The 18158-nt window shown below is 44.3% G+C and overlaps 2 protein-coding genes across 5 annotated transcripts in view; one reads left to right on the forward strand and one right to left on the reverse strand.

Annotated features, from left to right (window-relative positions):
* Positions 1 to 11105, reverse strand: part of CFAP57 (cilia and flagella associated protein 57) — a 79534-nt gene extending 68429 nt beyond the window's left edge. For 3 of the 4 annotated variants that reach the window (XM_082424396.1, XM_082424397.1, XM_082424398.1), the window contains exons 1-3: positions 10670 to 10894; positions 2722 to 3038; positions 1043 to 1329 (exon numbers count right to left, since the gene is read on the reverse strand). In XM_082424396.1, the coding sequence (XP_082280522.1) occupies positions 1043 to 1329; positions 2722 to 3038; positions 10670 to 10826 (761 nt within the window). In that variant the 5' untranslated portion in view covers positions 10827 to 10894. Of the gene's footprint in view, positions 1 to 1042; positions 1330 to 2721; positions 3039 to 10669; positions 10895 to 11070 lie in introns of those variants that run through there. The other variant, XM_082424395.1, reaches the window with a different exon arrangement.
* A 121-nt stretch (positions 11106 to 11226) lies between these two features.
* Positions 11227 to 18001, forward strand: EBNA1BP2 (EBNA1 binding protein 2). The gene is made up of 9 exons (XM_082424437.1): positions 11227 to 11475; positions 11559 to 11642; positions 11846 to 12015; positions 12614 to 12737; positions 13830 to 13919; positions 15532 to 15607; positions 15842 to 15935; positions 17506 to 17668; positions 17816 to 18001. The coding sequence occupies exons 1-9, from the start codon at positions 11410 to 11412 to the stop codon at positions 17864 to 17866; spliced, it is 918 nt and encodes a 305-aa protein (XP_082280563.1). The 5' UTR covers positions 11227 to 11409; the 3' UTR covers positions 17867 to 18001.
* Positions 18002 to 18158: the final 157 nt, after the last annotated feature.

Here is an 18158-nt window from a genome sequence, read left to right on the forward strand (position 1 = left end):
CACGAAGCATGTGCGGTAGACAGAGGCAAGAGCTGATGCTGCAGATGTAAAGAAGGGTCCGAGCAGCAGGGATGTGTTCAGGAGTCTGAGGCTTTATTCTTGGAGCTCTGGACCCACTGAAGGATGGTGAACCCAGAAAACTGGAGGACATATGGTCTTAAGGAAGTTCTCAACATAATCACGATAAAAAAGGAGACGTCATTGGCATGGAGGGTGGTGAAAATGGGTGAACCCAAAGTCACTGAGGAAGAGGCATCTACAGTGTGCCATTGTGGTTGAGGGCTCAGGCTCTGGGGTCAGACAGATCTGGGTTTGAATCCTGACCTGTCATTTAACAGTGCTGTGATACTGGGTGAGGCACTTAACCTCTTTCAGCCTCAGTTTCCTCATCTATAAAATGGGCATGATAATAATATATACTTTTTAAGGTAAGACTCAAATGAGGATATATATAAAGGGCTTAAGGCAGTATCTAGAACACACAATGGTTCTTTCCAATATGGGTGAGATACGACTGTCATTGGTTGCAGTAGAGGTAAAATTGACAGCTCTATCCTGACCCCCCACTTTAGCCCATATGCTTTGTCAGATTGACTGACAACATTTCCTTGCACTTCCTTGTTGGTCTGGTGCCTCCCACTGAATTGTAAGGTCCTATGGACCTGTGTCCCCAGCACCTGGCAAGATGCCTTGCACACTGCAAGGGTTTGGTGGACATTTATTTAATTGATTCAGTAAATCAGGCAGCCATTAGAAAACATATTTTTGAAAATCTGTGGTTTTGAAGACTAGTCATACTAAAACATTTATAAAATGAGGTTAGGTATAAAAATAAAAAGAATTGTATCTAGGTTACGGTCATAACTTTCAAATTTGTGCTTGAATATGGAAGAACACTAGAAAGGCAGAGGGAAAATGAAAAGCATTGATTTTTAAGGTAGAGGGGATAGGAGTGATTTTTAAAGAATGCTGTTTTCGGTGTAATGCTATTACCACAATGAGTGTATTTTTCCAAGAGCTCCTGACCAGAGGGCGCCATTACCTCTCGGATTCCTGGATCACCCCCAGGTTTTTCGTCTCGCTGGTGGGCTCCCTGACCATGATACTTGTCTCCCAGCGTTGATCTCCAGACTCAAAGAGGAAGAGCCTGCCTGTGTCAGTGCCAACAATAATCTTGTCATCAGACACCCAGGTGTGGGCGAGATAGTTTTGGGGTTCTCCCCTCTGAAAATTAGTTTGCTTCAGGGTTCCCTCAGCAAAACGGAGAAGCTTAAACATCCCATTTCCAGTGACACAAATCTGAGTGTTATCCTGGGGATTGAAGCTCACCTGTAAAATGGGAAGGAATTAAAGAAAAAGATATATAAAACTAAACTTGATGGCATTATTTCCCATTTTACTAATTACGAGTTATCCCAGGTAGCTCATAGGATCCTTTAAACATCACTAAATCATATAATTTTAAGACCATACTTGACAAGAGGACAGATCTATATCCATTATATTTGTACAGCCCATGAGTCTTTAACCTAGGAAGCCTTCAAAAGTCATCTGACAAAGGCCAAAAAGCAAGATGAGCAGGTCTTGACAATCAGCAAACTCTGTGCCAACAAAATGGAATGAAGGCTCAGCTGGAAGCATAAAATGAGGGTTTGGCAGGTTTATGTGCCCTGTTCAGGGCGAAGGAACCACATGTCAGGAACTAAACTTCCTTTATCTCTACCCTCATCCCAATGCGCAGTCATGGGCAGTCAACCTGTCACCTCCACTGGATGGTGAGCACCTGGTGGGGCTGTGGCTTTTTCATCTCTGTATCCCCAGTGCCGGGTTCAGAGCGGGCATCCAATGAATGTTTCCTGGATCTATTTGAGAGGAGGTGCTCCCTGCTCTGAATAGGATGCCATATCATGTCTTACTGTGACCTGGGTGAAATAATCTTCGGGCTCTACCTGCCTTTGCTCTGATTCCGTGATCACCAAGCAACCTTCTGACTACTAATTTCATCTCCCAAGGACTCTTCTGTTACCAGGGAGGAAATACACTGGATAAATGCTGTGTGTTCTGGTTGTGACATGCTGGTTCACAAGCCAGACTCTTGTGAGAATAACGGAGTCTGTGCCCGAGATGCTGACTAGCCAATATCTCTGAACGTGAACAGAACTGTGTGCTTGGACTTGGAAAACTGAGCACTAGATCCTAGACCAGGTTGACTACTCCAAAAAAAGCCTCCTTGGGCCCCGACCAGCCCCCCGACACATCCTCTTCATTCTGCCCTCAAACCACGATAGAAACTTCTGCTCCCCACGTAAGTGCGATTTCATGGACAGCTTCCTAAAGACCTACCACTTCACACCACCTTCCTGAAGTCTTCCCACTGTCCTGCAATGCTGCCCGGAAGAGGCCAGGACCAGGGAGAGACAGCAAATTTGATCAACCCGCCTCTGGGCTTGACCTGGGACCAGAAAGCAGTTCTGGGCCAAAGTGAAGAACACAGCCCAGGGAGTCAGGGAGTCCTGGCCCTGCTAAGTTCTTGGAGCCTCAGTTCCTTCATCTTTAAAACAGAGACAATAGTTATGCATACCTTATATGGTGTTGTGAGGCAAATTTTAAAATGCATTTTAAGAAATTAGCACTATTCCTGACACAAAGAAAGCATTCAATGAGGGACAGCTTGTACTATTTTTTAATAATTTGCACCATACTTGTCATGCTGGGTGGTACCTGGTAGACAGCATTGTTCTGAGTATCAGTTCTAACGATGGCCATTACTTTCTGTTTTTCCCACAGCCAGTAGACAAGGTTTGACTCTGGAGGTGACGTCTGGGTCAAGAGGTATTTGGAGTCTGGAGAAAAAGCCATGCAAATGAACTTCTGAACTGGGAAGTCAAAATTATTAAGGACTTTGCGCTTTCGGCAAGGGACGGCTGACAGCTCATAAATGGTGATGACGGGTTTTTCTTGCACAGTCTCGGAGATAGCGAGGTATCGCCGATTGGGACTGATGGACAAGGCCAACATGCCCTGACTCTTGTCTGAGCCTGCAAACAAAGGAGAGTAGCTGGTGAGGGGAGATCATGCATTCACCAAGATTCAGCATGAACCAGGCACCGTGGTGGGCACTGACGAGGCACAGGAGAAAAGTGCAGACACAGGTTAATTGTCAATCCCTGTGTCCCTCGGGGCAACTGTGTCTGGGCTATTATGAAAATAACTAGGATGGGCACCTCACTGAGGCCGTGGTGGGAGGAGAAGTCAGGGAAGGATTCCTGAAGGAAGATGAAGTGTGGCGGGGGTGGGGGTGGGGCACGTCAGGGAGGGCAAAGGTGTGGATGTGAGAAAGGATATAGACGGAGGGGGAACTGCACATGGTGGGAGATGGCTGAGCATCCCCTGTGAGCCAGGGGTGACCAAAGATGGGTCTGGAGCATGCAGTAGGGTCAGATCAGAGGCCTTTATGCCCTGAGCAGTCAGCACTCAATACTCTTCCTCCACTTTCCAGGCTGGGATGTTAACCACTGGATTCCTCAGCCTCCCTTGCAGTTAAGTGATCTATGTGACATTCTGGCTGAGAGACAGATGCAGAGATCTGCTGAATGGGCTTTATGGTAAAGCCCGTGCTTCCTTCAAAACCATGAGGGATGCATTCTATCCATTTTTCAAGAATAAAGAGGCGATATCTGGTGGTCGAGCACTCTTCTTGTCCATGAGGTAACAAGCGTGAGAATGAAGGCCATGGGCCTCTAGAGAGCAGAGCCTGATGTAAAGATTAAACTGCAAATGCTTTATTTGGGTAATGTAATCAGGTCTGCATTATAATTTTCATGGGCCCTAGGCACTTCTGCTTTCATGGGCCCCTTCATCCATTAAAATATGGTAAAAATCATACTTTATGATTCATTGGTTTAAAGAAGAATATAATCCATGCTGGATTCACTAGTATTATATTCATTTGTTCCTGATTTTAAAATAAATTAAAATTAAAATATTTTCTTGGGTCCCTAAAAGCATCACGGGCCCCAGGCTGTGCGTCACAGTAATTTGGCCTGATACAAGCCCCGGGCAGGGCGGGTGAGAGAGGCAGGGGAAGCTGTGCTAGAAAGTGACACGATGGACTCCATGCTGCTGCGTCACACAAGCTGCAACAAGTTGGACCAGCCTGCGGGCTTCTCTGGAAGGGCTGCAGGGAGTACCTGAACCTCTGAGAAGAACCCAGGGTTTGGGTCACTGACAGCCTTGCGTGAGAGTTTGGACTTTACCAGGGAGGCCAATGGGAAGGCCCTGGGAAATTTTAGGAAGGTCCGATGTGTGTTGTAGAAAGATCCCTCTGGCAACTGTACGGAAGACAGTCCTGGAGGGAAGGAAACTTCAGCAGGTTATTTCAAAAATCGGGACACATGGCAGCAATGAGCAACAGGAAGGCAGTAGGGGTGATTGGAACAGGAGGTTAGAGAAATGCTAAGGGGTAAAACCAGGAGGACTCAAAGAAGGCAGGGTGAGGGGCTGATGGAGAGAGAGGAGCAATGAATAACATTTAGGTTTCTGGTTTGATGATGGGAGTGGTGGTAACAACTGGGATGGAACACAGGCTAAGGGAGCTAGGGGCCATGGTGAAGGTCACGTCCACTGTTTTACACTGAAAATAGTCCATGCAAATATTTCTGATTTAATCATGCTTATTTGCTTCCAGTTTTTTATGATTTCATTTTTTTTTTTTTTTGCACTGAAGTCTTTAATCCATCTCAGGTTCATGATGATTCCCCTTTCCCAAATATCAATACCTAACTGGTTATCCCAGCACTAATTACTAATGCCACCTTTATGTTGTATTAATTCATTTATCCATTGTATTCATTTACGTGTGTATTACTGGGTTCTGGGATATTTATACTAGGACTAGCTTATTTTTGTAATCATATCCTTATCATGTGTTTGGATAGCTGGCAAAGTAGGTGCTTAAGGAAAGAGGGAGAAAAAAGGAAATGAAAAATTCCATTCTGGATATATTGTGCGTGAGGTACATACTGGAGAACTTTCAGGTAAAGAGGTCTAGCAGGCAGCTGGATATGATGAAAGCTGGGGGAGATGTTTGGACTGAAATACAGATTTGAGATAAAAGTCATGGGGCTATAAGATATTGATGAAAGAAATAAAAGATGACACAAACAGATGGAGAGACATACTATGTTCTTGGATTGGAAGAATCAGTATTGTGAAAATGACTATACTACCCAAAGGAATCTACAGATTCAATGCAATCTCTATCAAATTACCAATGGCATTTTTCACAGAATTAGAACAAAAAACTTTTACAATTTGTATGGAAACACAAAAGACCACAAATAGCCAAAGCAATCTTGAGAAAGAAAAACGGAGCTGGAGGAATCAGGCTCCCTGACTTCAGACTATACTACAAAGCTACAGTAATCAAGACAATATGGTACTGGCACAAAAACAGAAATATAGATCAATGGAACAGGATAGAAAGTCCAGAGATAAACCCATGCACTTATGGTCACCTAATCAATGACAAAGGAGGCAAGAATATACAATGGAGAAAAGACAGGCTCTTCAATAAGTGGTGCTGGGAAAACTGGACAGTTACATGTAAAAGAATGAAATTAGAACACACCCTAACACTATACACAAAAATAAACTCAAAATGGATTAAAGACCTAAATGTAAGGCCGTATACTAAAAAACTTTTAGAGGAAAACATAGGGAGAACACTTCTGACATAAATTGCAACAAAATCTTTTTCAATCCACCTCCTAGAGTAATAAAAATAGAAACAAAAATAAACAAATGGGACCTAATTAAACTTAAAAGCTTTTGTACAGCAAAGGAAACCATAAACAAAAAGAAAAGAAAACCCTCAGAATGGGAGAAAATATTTGCAAATGAAACAACCAACAAGGGATTAATCTCCAAAATATATAAACAGCTCATGCAGCTCAATATCAAAAAAACAAACAACCCAATCAAAAAATGGGCAGAAGATCTAAATAGACATTTCTCCAAAGACATACAGATGGCCAAGAGGCACATGAAAAGCTGCTCAACATCACTAATTATTAGAGAAATGCAAATCAAAACTACAATGAGTTATCACCTCACACCAGTCAGAATGGCCATCATCAAAAAATCTGCAAACAGTAAATGCTGGAGAGGGTGTAGAGAAAAGGGAACCCTCTTGCACTGTTGGTGGGAATGTAAATTGATACAGCCACTATGGAGAACAGTATGGAGGTTCCTTAAAAAACTAAAAATAGAACTACCATATGACCCAGCAATCCCACTACTGGGCATATACCCTGAGAAAACCATAATTCAAAGAGTCAAGTACCACAATGTTCATTGCAGCTTTATTTACAGTAGCCAGGACATGGAAGCAACCTAAGTGTCCATCGACAGATGAATGGATAAAGAAGATGTGGTGCATATATACAATGGAATATTACTCAGCCATAAAAAGAAATGAAACTGAGTTATTTGTAGTGAGGTGGATGGACCCAGAGTCTGTCATACAGAGTGAAGTATGTCAGAAAGAGAAAAACAAATACCGTATGCTAACACATATATATGGAATCTAAAAAAACTAAAAAAGGTCTGAAGAACCGAAGAAGGGCAGGACAAGAATAAAGATGCAGACGTAGACAATGGACTTGAGGACACAGGGAGGTGGAAGGGTAAGCTGGGACGAAGTGAGAGAGTGGCATGGACATATATACACTACCAAATGTAAAATAGATAGCTAGTGGGAAGCAATCGCATAACACAGGGAGATCAGCTCGGTGCTTTGTGACCACCTAGAGGGGTGGGTTAGGGAGGGTGGGAGGGAGACGCAAGAGGCAGGAGATATGGGGATATATGTATACATATAGCTGATTCACTTTGTTATATAGCAGAAACTAACACAACATTGTAAAGCAATTATACCCCAATAAAGATGTTTAAAAAAAATCTACAAACAATAAATGCTGGAGAGGGTGTGGAGAAAAGGGAACCCTCCTACACTGTTGGTGGGAATGCAAACTGGTACAGCCAGTATGGAGAACAGTATGGAGGTTCCTTAAAAAACTGAAAATAGAGTTACCATATGATCCAGCAATCCCACCCTGGGCATATATCTGGAGAAAACCATAACTGGAAAAGATATATGCACCTCAATATTCACTGTAGCACTATCACAATAGCCAAGACATGGAAGTAACCTAAATGTCCATAGATAGAGGAATGGATAAAGAAGATGTGGCGCATATATACAACGGAATATTACTCATCCATAAAAAAGGAACAAAATAATGCCATTTGCTGCAACATGGATGGACCTAGAGATTCTCATACTGAATGAAATAAGTCAGACAGAGAAAGATAAATATCATATGATATCGCTTATATGTGGAATCTAAAAAAAGGCTACAAATGAACTCATCTATAAAACTGAAATAGAGTTACAGATACAGAAAATAAACTTATGGTTACTGAGGGGTAAGGCAGGGGGAGGGATCATTTGGAAGACTGGGATTGATACGTACATACCACTATATATAAAATAGGTAACTAATAAGGACCTACTGTATAGCACAGGGAACTCCACTCAGTACTCTGTAATGGCCTATATGGGAAAAGAATCTAAACAAGAGTGGATATATGTATTTGTATAACAGATTCACTTTGCTGTACACCTGAAACTAACACAACATTGTAAATCAATTATACCCCAGTAAAAATTTAAAAAAAGAAAAAAAGAAAGGAAGATGGAGAAACAAGAAGGAACAGTTAACAAAAAGTTGGTATACAAACAAACACTGTATAAAACAATAAAAGAAATATTTACTTTTGGCCTTTAGAAAAAATTTTTTTAAAAGTCACGGTGGGGAGTTGAAAGTGTGCACGTAGATGAGATTGCCTGGAGGACGGAAAGGGCAACAGTTCACTCCCTCCTCTGCGCTTTTGTACCAGGGCTGTACCTGGCCTAGCAGGTGTGCTGCTCATTTACATAGTCCCGCTCATTTGAATACATACCTGTCCCCACTACAATAGTGAGAGCTCCTGGTCTGGCTTTCTTGCTTATTAATTCTTTAAATCACCAGCGCCTGCCACCAATATACGCTGACTGACTGCAGAGTATGTAAATGCTTTCGCATTGTTTTAACCCAGTCAGTCACTGATTCCTCCTTGAAATATGTTCACCTCTTGCATGGATTTCCTCTTATCTTTCTGGCTACTCCTCCAAAGACTCTTTTGCAGGTTGTTCCTCATTTCCCTGGCACTATATGTAGGAGGGCCCCAGAGCCCAATCTTTCACCTTCTCTTTCATAAACATATTCACTCCCTGGGGGATCAAATCCAATCTAAGGACCTAATATTTCACCTCCATGCTGATGACCCTCAAATTTCTATCACCAGCCTGGACCTCTCTCTCTCTTGAACCCAGACCTGACATCAAAGGGCTTGCTTAGGATCCCATTTGCATATTTAGCAGGCATCTCAGTCTTCCCATGTCAAAAACTAACCTCCTGATACGCTCCACAAAGCCTGCTCATTCTGAAGTCTTTCCTGCTTCAGTTAGCAGCAACTCCATCCTTCTGGTTGCTCAGGCCAAAACCCTTGCTTTTTCCTTTTCTCTTCCACCTACATCAGGTCTATGAGGAAACCTGTCACCTTCACCTTCAAAACACAGCCAGGCTTTGATCTCTTTTCACCACCCTATTGCCTGCCACCTGCTGCGAGCCACCATGTTCTCTCACCTGGATTATATTAATGGCAATAGTCTCTCAGCTGGTCTCCTGCTTCCTCCCTTGCCCCTCCTTAAATCTATTCTCTGTACAGTAGCCAGAAGGAACCTGTTGAAACATAAGTCAGATCATGTCACTCTGCTCAGAATCCCCCTCCCGCTGGCTTCTCACTTCACTCAGAGTAGGAGCCCTCGACCTCAAGGCCCATGTGACGTTGCTCCCATTACTCTGCCTCACCTCTCACTCCTCCTCCATTTACTCCACTCCAGCCACACTGGCTTCCTTGCTATTCCCCTAACACACTCAGCACCCTCCTAACCCAGAGCCTAGAAGGTGAGAGGCAAATGTGTAGAGCACCGAAGAGATAATACAGGAGAATAAGCTTGGGGTAAGGGATGATTCCTTAACAAGACACAAAAAGGAAAAGGTTGACACATTTGACTTCATTAAAACTAAGAATTTCTGTCCATCAGGATACCATAAGGAGGAAGAAAACACAAGCTCCAAACTGGGAGAAATTATTTGTTATATATATATATCTGACAAAGAGTTAACATACAGAAAATATAAAGTGTGCCCATAAATCAGTAAGAAAATTACCCTCAAAAAACACAGACTATGGATAAAAGACTTAAGACATTTCACAGAATGAGTAGCCCCTTAACCGTGTGAAAACTTTTTCATCCTCATTAGTACTAGATAAATGCACATTAAAACCACAATAAGATACCCTTTCTCAAGCATCAGAGGAGCAAAAATTAGGAAGTAGAAACTAGAAAGATAGCAAAGGGGGGTGAGGTTGTGGAGGAATGGCAGTGTGAATTGGTACTGCCACATTACCCAGTAATTTTAGCCCTGGTGTGTGCCCTGGAGAATCTCTGCACAAGTGGATGGGTACACATGTGCAGGAATGTTTATAGTGGCATCACTTTGAAATAGCAAAAAAAAGTTCATTCCCAAATGTCCATCAACACTAGAATGGATAAATATACTTGAGAATTAGAGTGCTATGAGTAATAAAATGAATGCAGTTAATATGTATCAAGATGCATGAATCTCAAAAGTATGTCGTTGAAAAAAAGAAGCAAGTCACAGAATACATACACTATGGTTACATTTATATAAAGCTGGTGAAGAGCACAAACAAAAAGGATATCTTACATAAGGCCACACAGATAGAGATGTGGTAAAATTACGTAGAGAAATAAGGGAATAATTACAAAGTCCAGAATGGAGAGTCTGCATGTGTGAGAATAATGAAGTCAGGGAGAAACACTGGAACTGGTAATGTTCTATTTGCTCTCCTGTTGGTGGGTTCACAGATCTTCATTTTATTATAGTTCTTTAAATATTACATATATGTAGTGTACAGTCTTTTATATGCAAGTCACAATAAAACATGTTGAGTGCAAAAAAGAGTGGAAAAAGAGAGTAGGTGGTTAAGCTGTGGAAATCATGTATATTATTAGCAGCACCAATGCGAACAAAACCAAATGTTACAGTATACAAACGGTTATGTGTGACTTGGGCTGAAATCTCCAGTGTCTTCACCATACATGGGTTCAAAAGGTGTTGTCATGAAAGTGGTGTACTCTGGAAAACTGTTAGAAAACTCAAAAAGTGGCCCTGGTGATGACAAAGACAATGATATTGAAGATGCATGAAACTCTTTAAAAGAATTTTTTTCATTAAATCACAGTGAAAAAAAGTACTTTTAAATTAACATGATTTTACATGTGATTTTAACTATGTATGTGTGATTCATTAATCTATACATTAAATAAGGCAAGACATGTATTTCTTCTACATTTATAAAACTATATATATATTCAAGTTGGCCAAAAAAGTTTCCTTGCAATCGTCGTGTCGGTATTATGGGGTTATATTTGGCATACACGGTTATGTATGTGTCAGATTGGAAAGAGATTTACCTGGAATGAATTTTTGCCACTTCTGATCCACATTGTACTTCACACAGTGATTTCCTGAAGGAAATATAATGATCTGTTCATCGAAGAAGAACACATTGTTGGACACGTGGGATCGAAGACCAAAAACATGCAGCGACTGAGCTACCACAGTGGACATGGTCCCAGTAAGGAGTTTCGCTAAAGATGCAGCGCAGCTGGTGAGCGTGGAGAAGCGCGTCACCCCGCCCACACTACCGTCCCCGCCCCCGCGACACGCCCCTAGATCCTCCCCTGGACGACTCCTCCGCCCCCTCCCCGCAGCAGCCTTCTCTCGGGCCCCCGACCCCGCTCCTGCGTCTCCTCTTTCCTTTGGCCTTCGTGGCTTCCTGCTCCTCCGGATGACCCCGAGGGACCCTTCCCACCTGTCGCTTCTGCTCTCTGGATCACCAGAGCACGCGTGTATACAGGGTACTACACCTACGAATCCCAAGCAACGCGGCACTCACAGACGCCGGAGCGGTTCCTATAGCAACGGGAAACCGGAAGTGTGTCAGCAACCGGAAGCGGAACTCCGATCAGAAAGTTTAGCTGCGTCTGGGGTCTGTCGGGAGCTGGTGCGGTTCGAGTCCACGTGGAGCCGCGGGCGGGAGGGCAGGGGGCTGAAAGCGGGCGGCGGCGGCGACGAGGGGAGCCCTTTTCCAGGCGCGGGGGCCTCGGGCTCCTTCGCTTCCTCCGGCGGGTGTGGACGTGCGTGCTGCGAGATGGACACTCCCCCGCTCTCAGGTTCGGACTCGGATTCTGACGACTCCCTTGTCACAGACAAAGAGGTAGGTGTCATCCGAGCTCGTGGGGCTGCGCGCGGGAGACAGGTCCTCACTCCCCGGTACTGACCGCCGACCGTGCCCTGTAGTTGCAGGAGGCGTTTTCCCGAGGGCTTCTGAAGCCAGGCCTCAACGTGGTGCTAGAGGGGCCGAAGAAGGCCGTGAACGACGTGGTGAGCTCGGGCGCCCGGTTGGAGGGTGCTGGACTTGGGATGCGCGCGAGGCACCGTTGTGCTCGGGAGGCTGCGTTCTAGTCCCGGGAAAGACACAACCTGCGTATTGCCAAGAGGGTCAACTACCTGTCGGGGTCTTGGGGGTTAGTTCTTCGTCCACTGGCCTATTACTGTCTTGTGAGCTTAGTGTCTGAATTTCCTAGAATGGCCTGAAGCAGTGTTTGGCTGAATTCAAGCGGGATCTGGAATGGGTTGAAAGGCTTGATGTGACCCTGGGTCCGGTACCGGGAATCCGTGGACCTCAGGCAACGTCTCAGAACAAGGATCAGAAAGCTGTTGATCCAGAAGATGACTTTCAGCGTGAGATGAACTTGTATGTGTGTTTTCAGATGTGGCAGAGGTTGTGGGTTCCTGTGCTGGAGAGGGGGAAGCCGCGGGCCTGTACTCAGAGGTGTCGTAAGCCGGGGTGTAGGGAGGAAGGCTTCTTTGGACTGAAGAGCTAGGAGATTCTCCCTGGTTGAGAGAAGAGCCCCTTTGTCCAGCAATCACAATGTAAAGTCCAGTTTATTTTCAAATACTCAGTTTTAAAGTTTGTCTGTGTGTGCAGTTAATTATTAGAACAAAAATTTGCTTATGGAAGGTCCTTATATGGGCTTTTCTTAGTGACCAAATAAGAATGTGTAATTGGCATTTGTTTGTAAGTTAATGGGCACTTCTAAAGTGGTCATTCTCTTAAACTACTAATTTATTTTTAGCAATACTCCCCACTCCTTTTAAAAAGAGTGTACATCTCAATTTCTCCCATTAAGTTAATGAGGTTTTATTACTGTTTTTGTTTGTGTGTGTGTTCTTGCTGGTGGAGGTCAGATGTTGAGAGTCCTTCTGACCTTGGATGCCTCATGAGAGGCAGTGAAAAGGATGTAAGGCCTCTCTCCCTTAGCTTATTTTACACTTTTGTCCTACATCCTCAGCTACTCTCAGGCCCAGGCAGCAGTGCTTGCAGTATTGCCCCGCCTGCGTCAGCTCAAAGTCCCTACCAAGCGGCCCACGGATTATTTTGCAGAGATGGCCAAGTCTGATCAGCAGATGCAGAAGGTGAGAAACAGAAATGGTTTTCTCTGGATAGCTGAGGCGTTGTACTTAAGTGTATTCAGCTGGCTTGTCTCCTTTAACATTTAAACAAACATAGGCATAAGCCCACTGATAGGGAATGGGTTGTCAGTGGACAATTATTATCTCAGTTATCTACATCAGATTCATGCCAATCACCACCAGTTGGATAAATGTAGGGATGACCTTTTCCTAATTTAAACAGTTAAGGGGAGGAAAGTACTGTAAGAAGTTTGGTCCCTGAAGTAAAGATGGCATTTATGCATTTCCTAACTGGCTTGGTCATGGCATGATGTGTGGAAAAGACAATAGTTCTTTTCTGCCAATGCCTGGGGGCAGCACTATAACTTGTAGACAGTTACCTTTCTCTGGGCCTTGGTTTTCCTCTTCTGTAAAGCGAAGGATTAATATATGGCTCAGATTTGATATAATTTAGAGTTAGGTAGAACTTGGTCCTCATTCAACTTTGGGAGGCAGAGAATTACCAACATCTAATCCAAGATATACCTAAGTAGTTCCCTTGGGTCTCAAGCTGGATTTTCTTGTCTCAGTGGTACTCAGGGAAGCTAATCTAGAGACGAGCCCAGACCCATCTCTGCACATTCAAACTGACAACTGTTCATCCTTTAACTGAAATGTGTATGTTTAATGCAAGCTGCTAGGTACCTGATATCTGTCTGAGCTTTTATTGTGTATGTGGTGTATTGGAGAAGGGGGCTGAAGCTGCAGACTGGTTTAACCACAGTCTGCCGACAGTAGGGATGGAGAGAAGTTAGTCTTCTCTCCTGGTACAACGCCATTTTGCGTAATGGATCAAACAACACACTGGGAGGAGGGAGGTCGCTTTGATGTTCTGGCTCCAAGGCTGAGACTTTTGGTGTCTTGGACAAAGTGGTCAGCCTTTGGGCCTTATTGTCCTTGTGTGTAAAACACAGGGCTTGAAGTAGATGATTCACAAGGTTCCTTGGAGCCCCGTAGTTTGCAGAGCTGGGAATAATTGCTCCCTGCTGCAGTGCACCCTAAGCAGCAGTCATCCCATTTTCAAATAACATAAGCTGATAATATTTTGTGTTTTAGATTCGACAGAAGCTGCAGGCTAAACAGGCCGCCATGGAGAAGTCGGAAAAGGCTAAGCAGCTTCGAGCACTTAGGAAATACGGAAAGAAGGTGGGAAGGAAAATGAGCAGGGATGGGATGGTGTCAAGTGTGTTTGTCAGTAGATTGCTTGGTCTGAGTTGGTTCCGTGCCCCGTGTGTGTTCCATCGTGTGTTTACTGTTTCACAGTGGCGTGGGTGCTAGTGTCCACGAGCACAGTCCTTCCTGGACACCTGTGTGTAGCCAGAGGTAGTGTGGTCACTACCGGCAAGTCATGCGCCTCTCTGGGCTGCAGTTTGCACACCTGTACAGCAGAGAATTGGGTCCAGATCAATGGTTTCCAAACGTGACCTCACAGCACAGTCAACTGGGGAAACTTCAAAACAGATTTCTAGGCTTCGGGAACTCTGGGAATCTGTGTGTTTTCATCCCTTCCCCCTAAAGCTTCTCAGATGTTTCCAATACACATCCTGGTTTGAGAATCACTGGCCTAGATGATTGTAAAGTCCTTGAAGGAATCAATCATATTATTGATTGTTATCCAATCAGAAAAAACGGCACCAGTATGTTTGAACTGTGACCGAGTTCTAATGTAAAACCAGAAAGCATACCATGAAACTTTTCTTGATTTCCTTATTTATTTCATGGTTACCTAAAAAGGAAGATGACAGGAACTAAACTTAGGGTTGTGGGAAGAAATGACCGTGAAGAGGGTCAGCATGGGTGTTAAGACTTTGTTAACATTTTGGACATAAACACTTGTGATCTGGGTGCAGAGTTGCAGTTATTTCACTGGCGGATCCTCAGCAGGGTATGAGCAGATCAGCATCCTGGGCTCTGCACAAGGGCAGCTGTGGATCTATTGGATGGATGTGGTTGGTGGTTGAGATCAACTCAAAGACTTGGGCAATTGGTTTAACATAACCTAAATTATCAAAGGAAAGAATAACTTAGTCGGGCCCATTAGCCCCTTGTTTCTAATATGAGGAACCCTCAGGGCTGTGTTTCTCAGTGGGGGACAGTTTGCCAGGGAACATTTGGCAATGCTGGAGACATTTTTGGTCGTCGCGTCCTGGTGGCAGCTAGTGGGTAGAGGGCAGGGAGGCTGCTGAACACCCTATGGTGCCCAGGACAGGCCGTGCTCCCACACACAGAGTGATCCTGCCCAAGCTGTCGTAGTGTTGAGATGGAGGAGTGCTGCCTTAGAGTTTAATCATCTCTTTTTGCCCTTAAAGCTTTTTTTCTTTGTTTTTCGGGGAGATTGTTTTCTCTGTTGGTACTTTCATGCCTAGCAACAGTAGGTTAGATATTTAATCTGCCCAAATATAATTAGTGGGAGAATTGGATGTAGACATAAATATGATTTGTGCAGTGTTGTAGGCACGTTGTGTCATGGGGTAAGGGTGCAGACTGCCTGGGTGTGAATCTCAGCTCCGCACTTTCTCGTGTGTGACTCAGTCAAGTTGTGTAACCTCTCTGTGCTTCAATTTCGGGGTCATAAGAATTTCTACTTCCCTGGGTGGTTGAGACGAGAAATGGAGACTATCCTTAGAGCCTTAGTGTAGTTGTGGCACATGGTCAGTGTTCAGCGGTGGTGGTAATGTCACAGCGTGGTTACTGAGAGAGTGTAGACACTTGCAGTGCCGGCTTGGAGTGGGTTTAACAGTCCTGTGTCCACGTCCAGGTGCAAACAGAAGTTCTTCAGAAGCGGCAGCGGGAGAAAGCACACATGATGAGTGCCATTAAGAAATATCAGAAAGGTGAGTATATTCTCTCCTAAGGCTGCAGGGGAGCAGGGGTACCTGCTAATTCTAACAAACACATAGTGCTCTAGAGGCTTGATTGATTTGGAACTATTGGACCTAAAGTTTGGGAATGGTGTGGGGAGCAAGATGGGCCTCTTAATACCAGTTCCATAAGTAACATCCTTCTTTTGAAGCTTAATCTTTTCCTAAAATACAATGGCGCTGATCAAAGTACTTCTTCACTCCCAGGCTTCTCTGATAAACTGGACTTCCTTGAGGGAGATCAGAAGCCTGTCGCACGGAGCACGAAAGGAGGAGCCAAAGGCCAGCAGATGAAGAAGGGGTATGGGTGCCGGGTTCTGTTTTGGTGGTGGTGCACGCAGGGCCACAGTTCACGGTGTGACCTCAGTGCAGAGAGTGTGGCCACAGCTACCGGCCGTGTGATGGGCCCGTTCAGCCACATCAGTCTTTGAAGTTTAAAATGAGGCGATTTCAGGATTTGGCACATTTTGAGCGAACGCTCGGTAGAAGTTGATTCCTCATGTGTGATGGTTAAGTGTGCAGACCTAAGGTTCCCATCTGGACTCCGCCACTCATCTGGAGGGTAGCTTTGAGCAGGTTACTTCACCTTTCTAAATGTTAATTTCCTTATCTATGAAAATGAGAAAATTGTAAGCGCCTCTTAATATTAGGAAGATTGAAGGGGATAATGTGGGATATTATTATTGGTTCTCTTCGTTTACCTTTATGCATTTCTGGACACCCGTCCTGGGGGAAATGGTCATTTCTGTATAATGTAGTACACGCTGTGATAGAGGCGTTAGATAGAGTAGTCTGGAAGCACATTTTAGAAATATGTGACATGGTCCAGAGGTCAGGGTCAGGTGATGACTTCCTGGAGGAGGGTCCACCTGAGCTTAGTCTGAAGCATGAGTAGGAAGGAATTAACCAGGAGAACGGGAGAGACACGGGGTTTCGGGAAGAAAGAAGAACACTAATGAGCAAAAGCATAGATATGAGAGCAGCCAGCATTTGGTATCACAGGGATACAGTGTGGGCAAGGAGTGGCGCAGTGTAGCTGGGGGGTCCTGGGTCTAGTACTGGGCAGTGTTTGTTGGCCTTGTGAGGAGCCTGGGCTGTATCCAGCAGTCAGTGGGGAGCCGCTGATGGGCTTTATTCAAAATAGCGAGCAGGTCATGTTCATGTTTTAAATATTTCAGCGTTGCTTGTGTAAGTGAGGGAGGCGGGGACTGTTACAGAAGTCCAGAGAACAAGGATAATGACCTAGAAGTGTTAACGGGGGTAGAGAAGAGAAAATGGGTTGAAGAAATATTCAAGAGGTTAAATTAGCAGGTCTCAGTAACTGAGCTGGGTGTAGAGAACGAAAGAAGGAAGAATCAAGGCCCACTCCAGGTTCATAGTGTGGGTGCCTGAGTAGATGGTAGGACCACCAGCCTCAAGTTAGGACATAGATACAGGAGCTGAAACCAGTCTAGAACGGAGGTGACCTGTGACTTTGGATATGGTGAATTGAGATTCCTGTGGGATGACCAGTTTTAAAATGTATTACACCTGAATGTTAACTGCATTTAATATCCTTGAGAGGAATTGAAACAACTGAGGATGATTTAGCAAGATTTAGTTTAAATAGAAAGGTTTCTGAAGATAAGTGGTAAGCCACATGATATATCTGGGTCTTTTCCTGATTCTTGCTTTGTTTTCCTGCTTTGGTGGTTAAGACTGTAAATAGATGAGCTTGCCTGGGGAGTTTGTAGAGTAGAAATGTAGGGGCAAGGATGAGATTCTAGGTACAGTAGTACCTGTACAGATAGGAAACTGAGGGTATTGTTGGGTCATTACATTCATCAGGATTTGCAGTGCTGAGGGTAACATGTAAGACCGCTTTTTTCCAGGCCCAGTGCCAAGCGACGCTATAAAAACCAGAAGTTTGGTTATGGTGGGAAGAAGAAAGGCTCCAAGTGGAACACTCGTGAGAGCTATGATGATGTATCCAGCTTCCGGGCCAAGACAGCTCATGGCAAGGGCCTCAAGAGGCCTGGAAAGAAAGGATCAAATGTAAGTGAGCCGGGGGCGCAGGTGAGGGGCCAGAGCAGCTTCCTCTCCCACCCCGCCCCTCCCCGTTCCCTTACTTTCCCTGTATCCTGACCCTGGGGCAGAAGGCCAACTGCTGTGTGAATACATGTGGTGCTTCCTTTTCTGCAGAAGAGACCCGGAAAACGGACAAGAGAGAAAATGAAGGGCAGAACACGCTAAATAAGCAGCATCTTTGTAAACAAAGACCAAGAAAAAGGGATGGAGATTTGGGATTTCACAGTGCAATTGGATCCCTTCTGTTGGCTTCCTTTTGTAAAAATTCTTTCAATAACTAAAGAAAAATTTTCAGAGAAATATGTATTCTTGGTTAAAAACTCAGGACTAAAAGATTTAGAAGTTACTTTTTACATATTAAATAATACTGCCATTTATTGGTAATAAATAAATGAGCCCTGTGGAAGTTAAAAGCATGGATTCTGGGGCCAGACTGCTCGGTTTGACACCTGGCTCT

The sequence above is a fragment of the Balaenoptera physalus genome, assembly GCF_965194825.1.
Source record: "Balaenoptera physalus genome assembly, chromosome: 1".
Taxonomy (NCBI): Eukaryota; Metazoa; Chordata; class Mammalia; order Artiodactyla; family Balaenopteridae; genus Balaenoptera; species Balaenoptera physalus.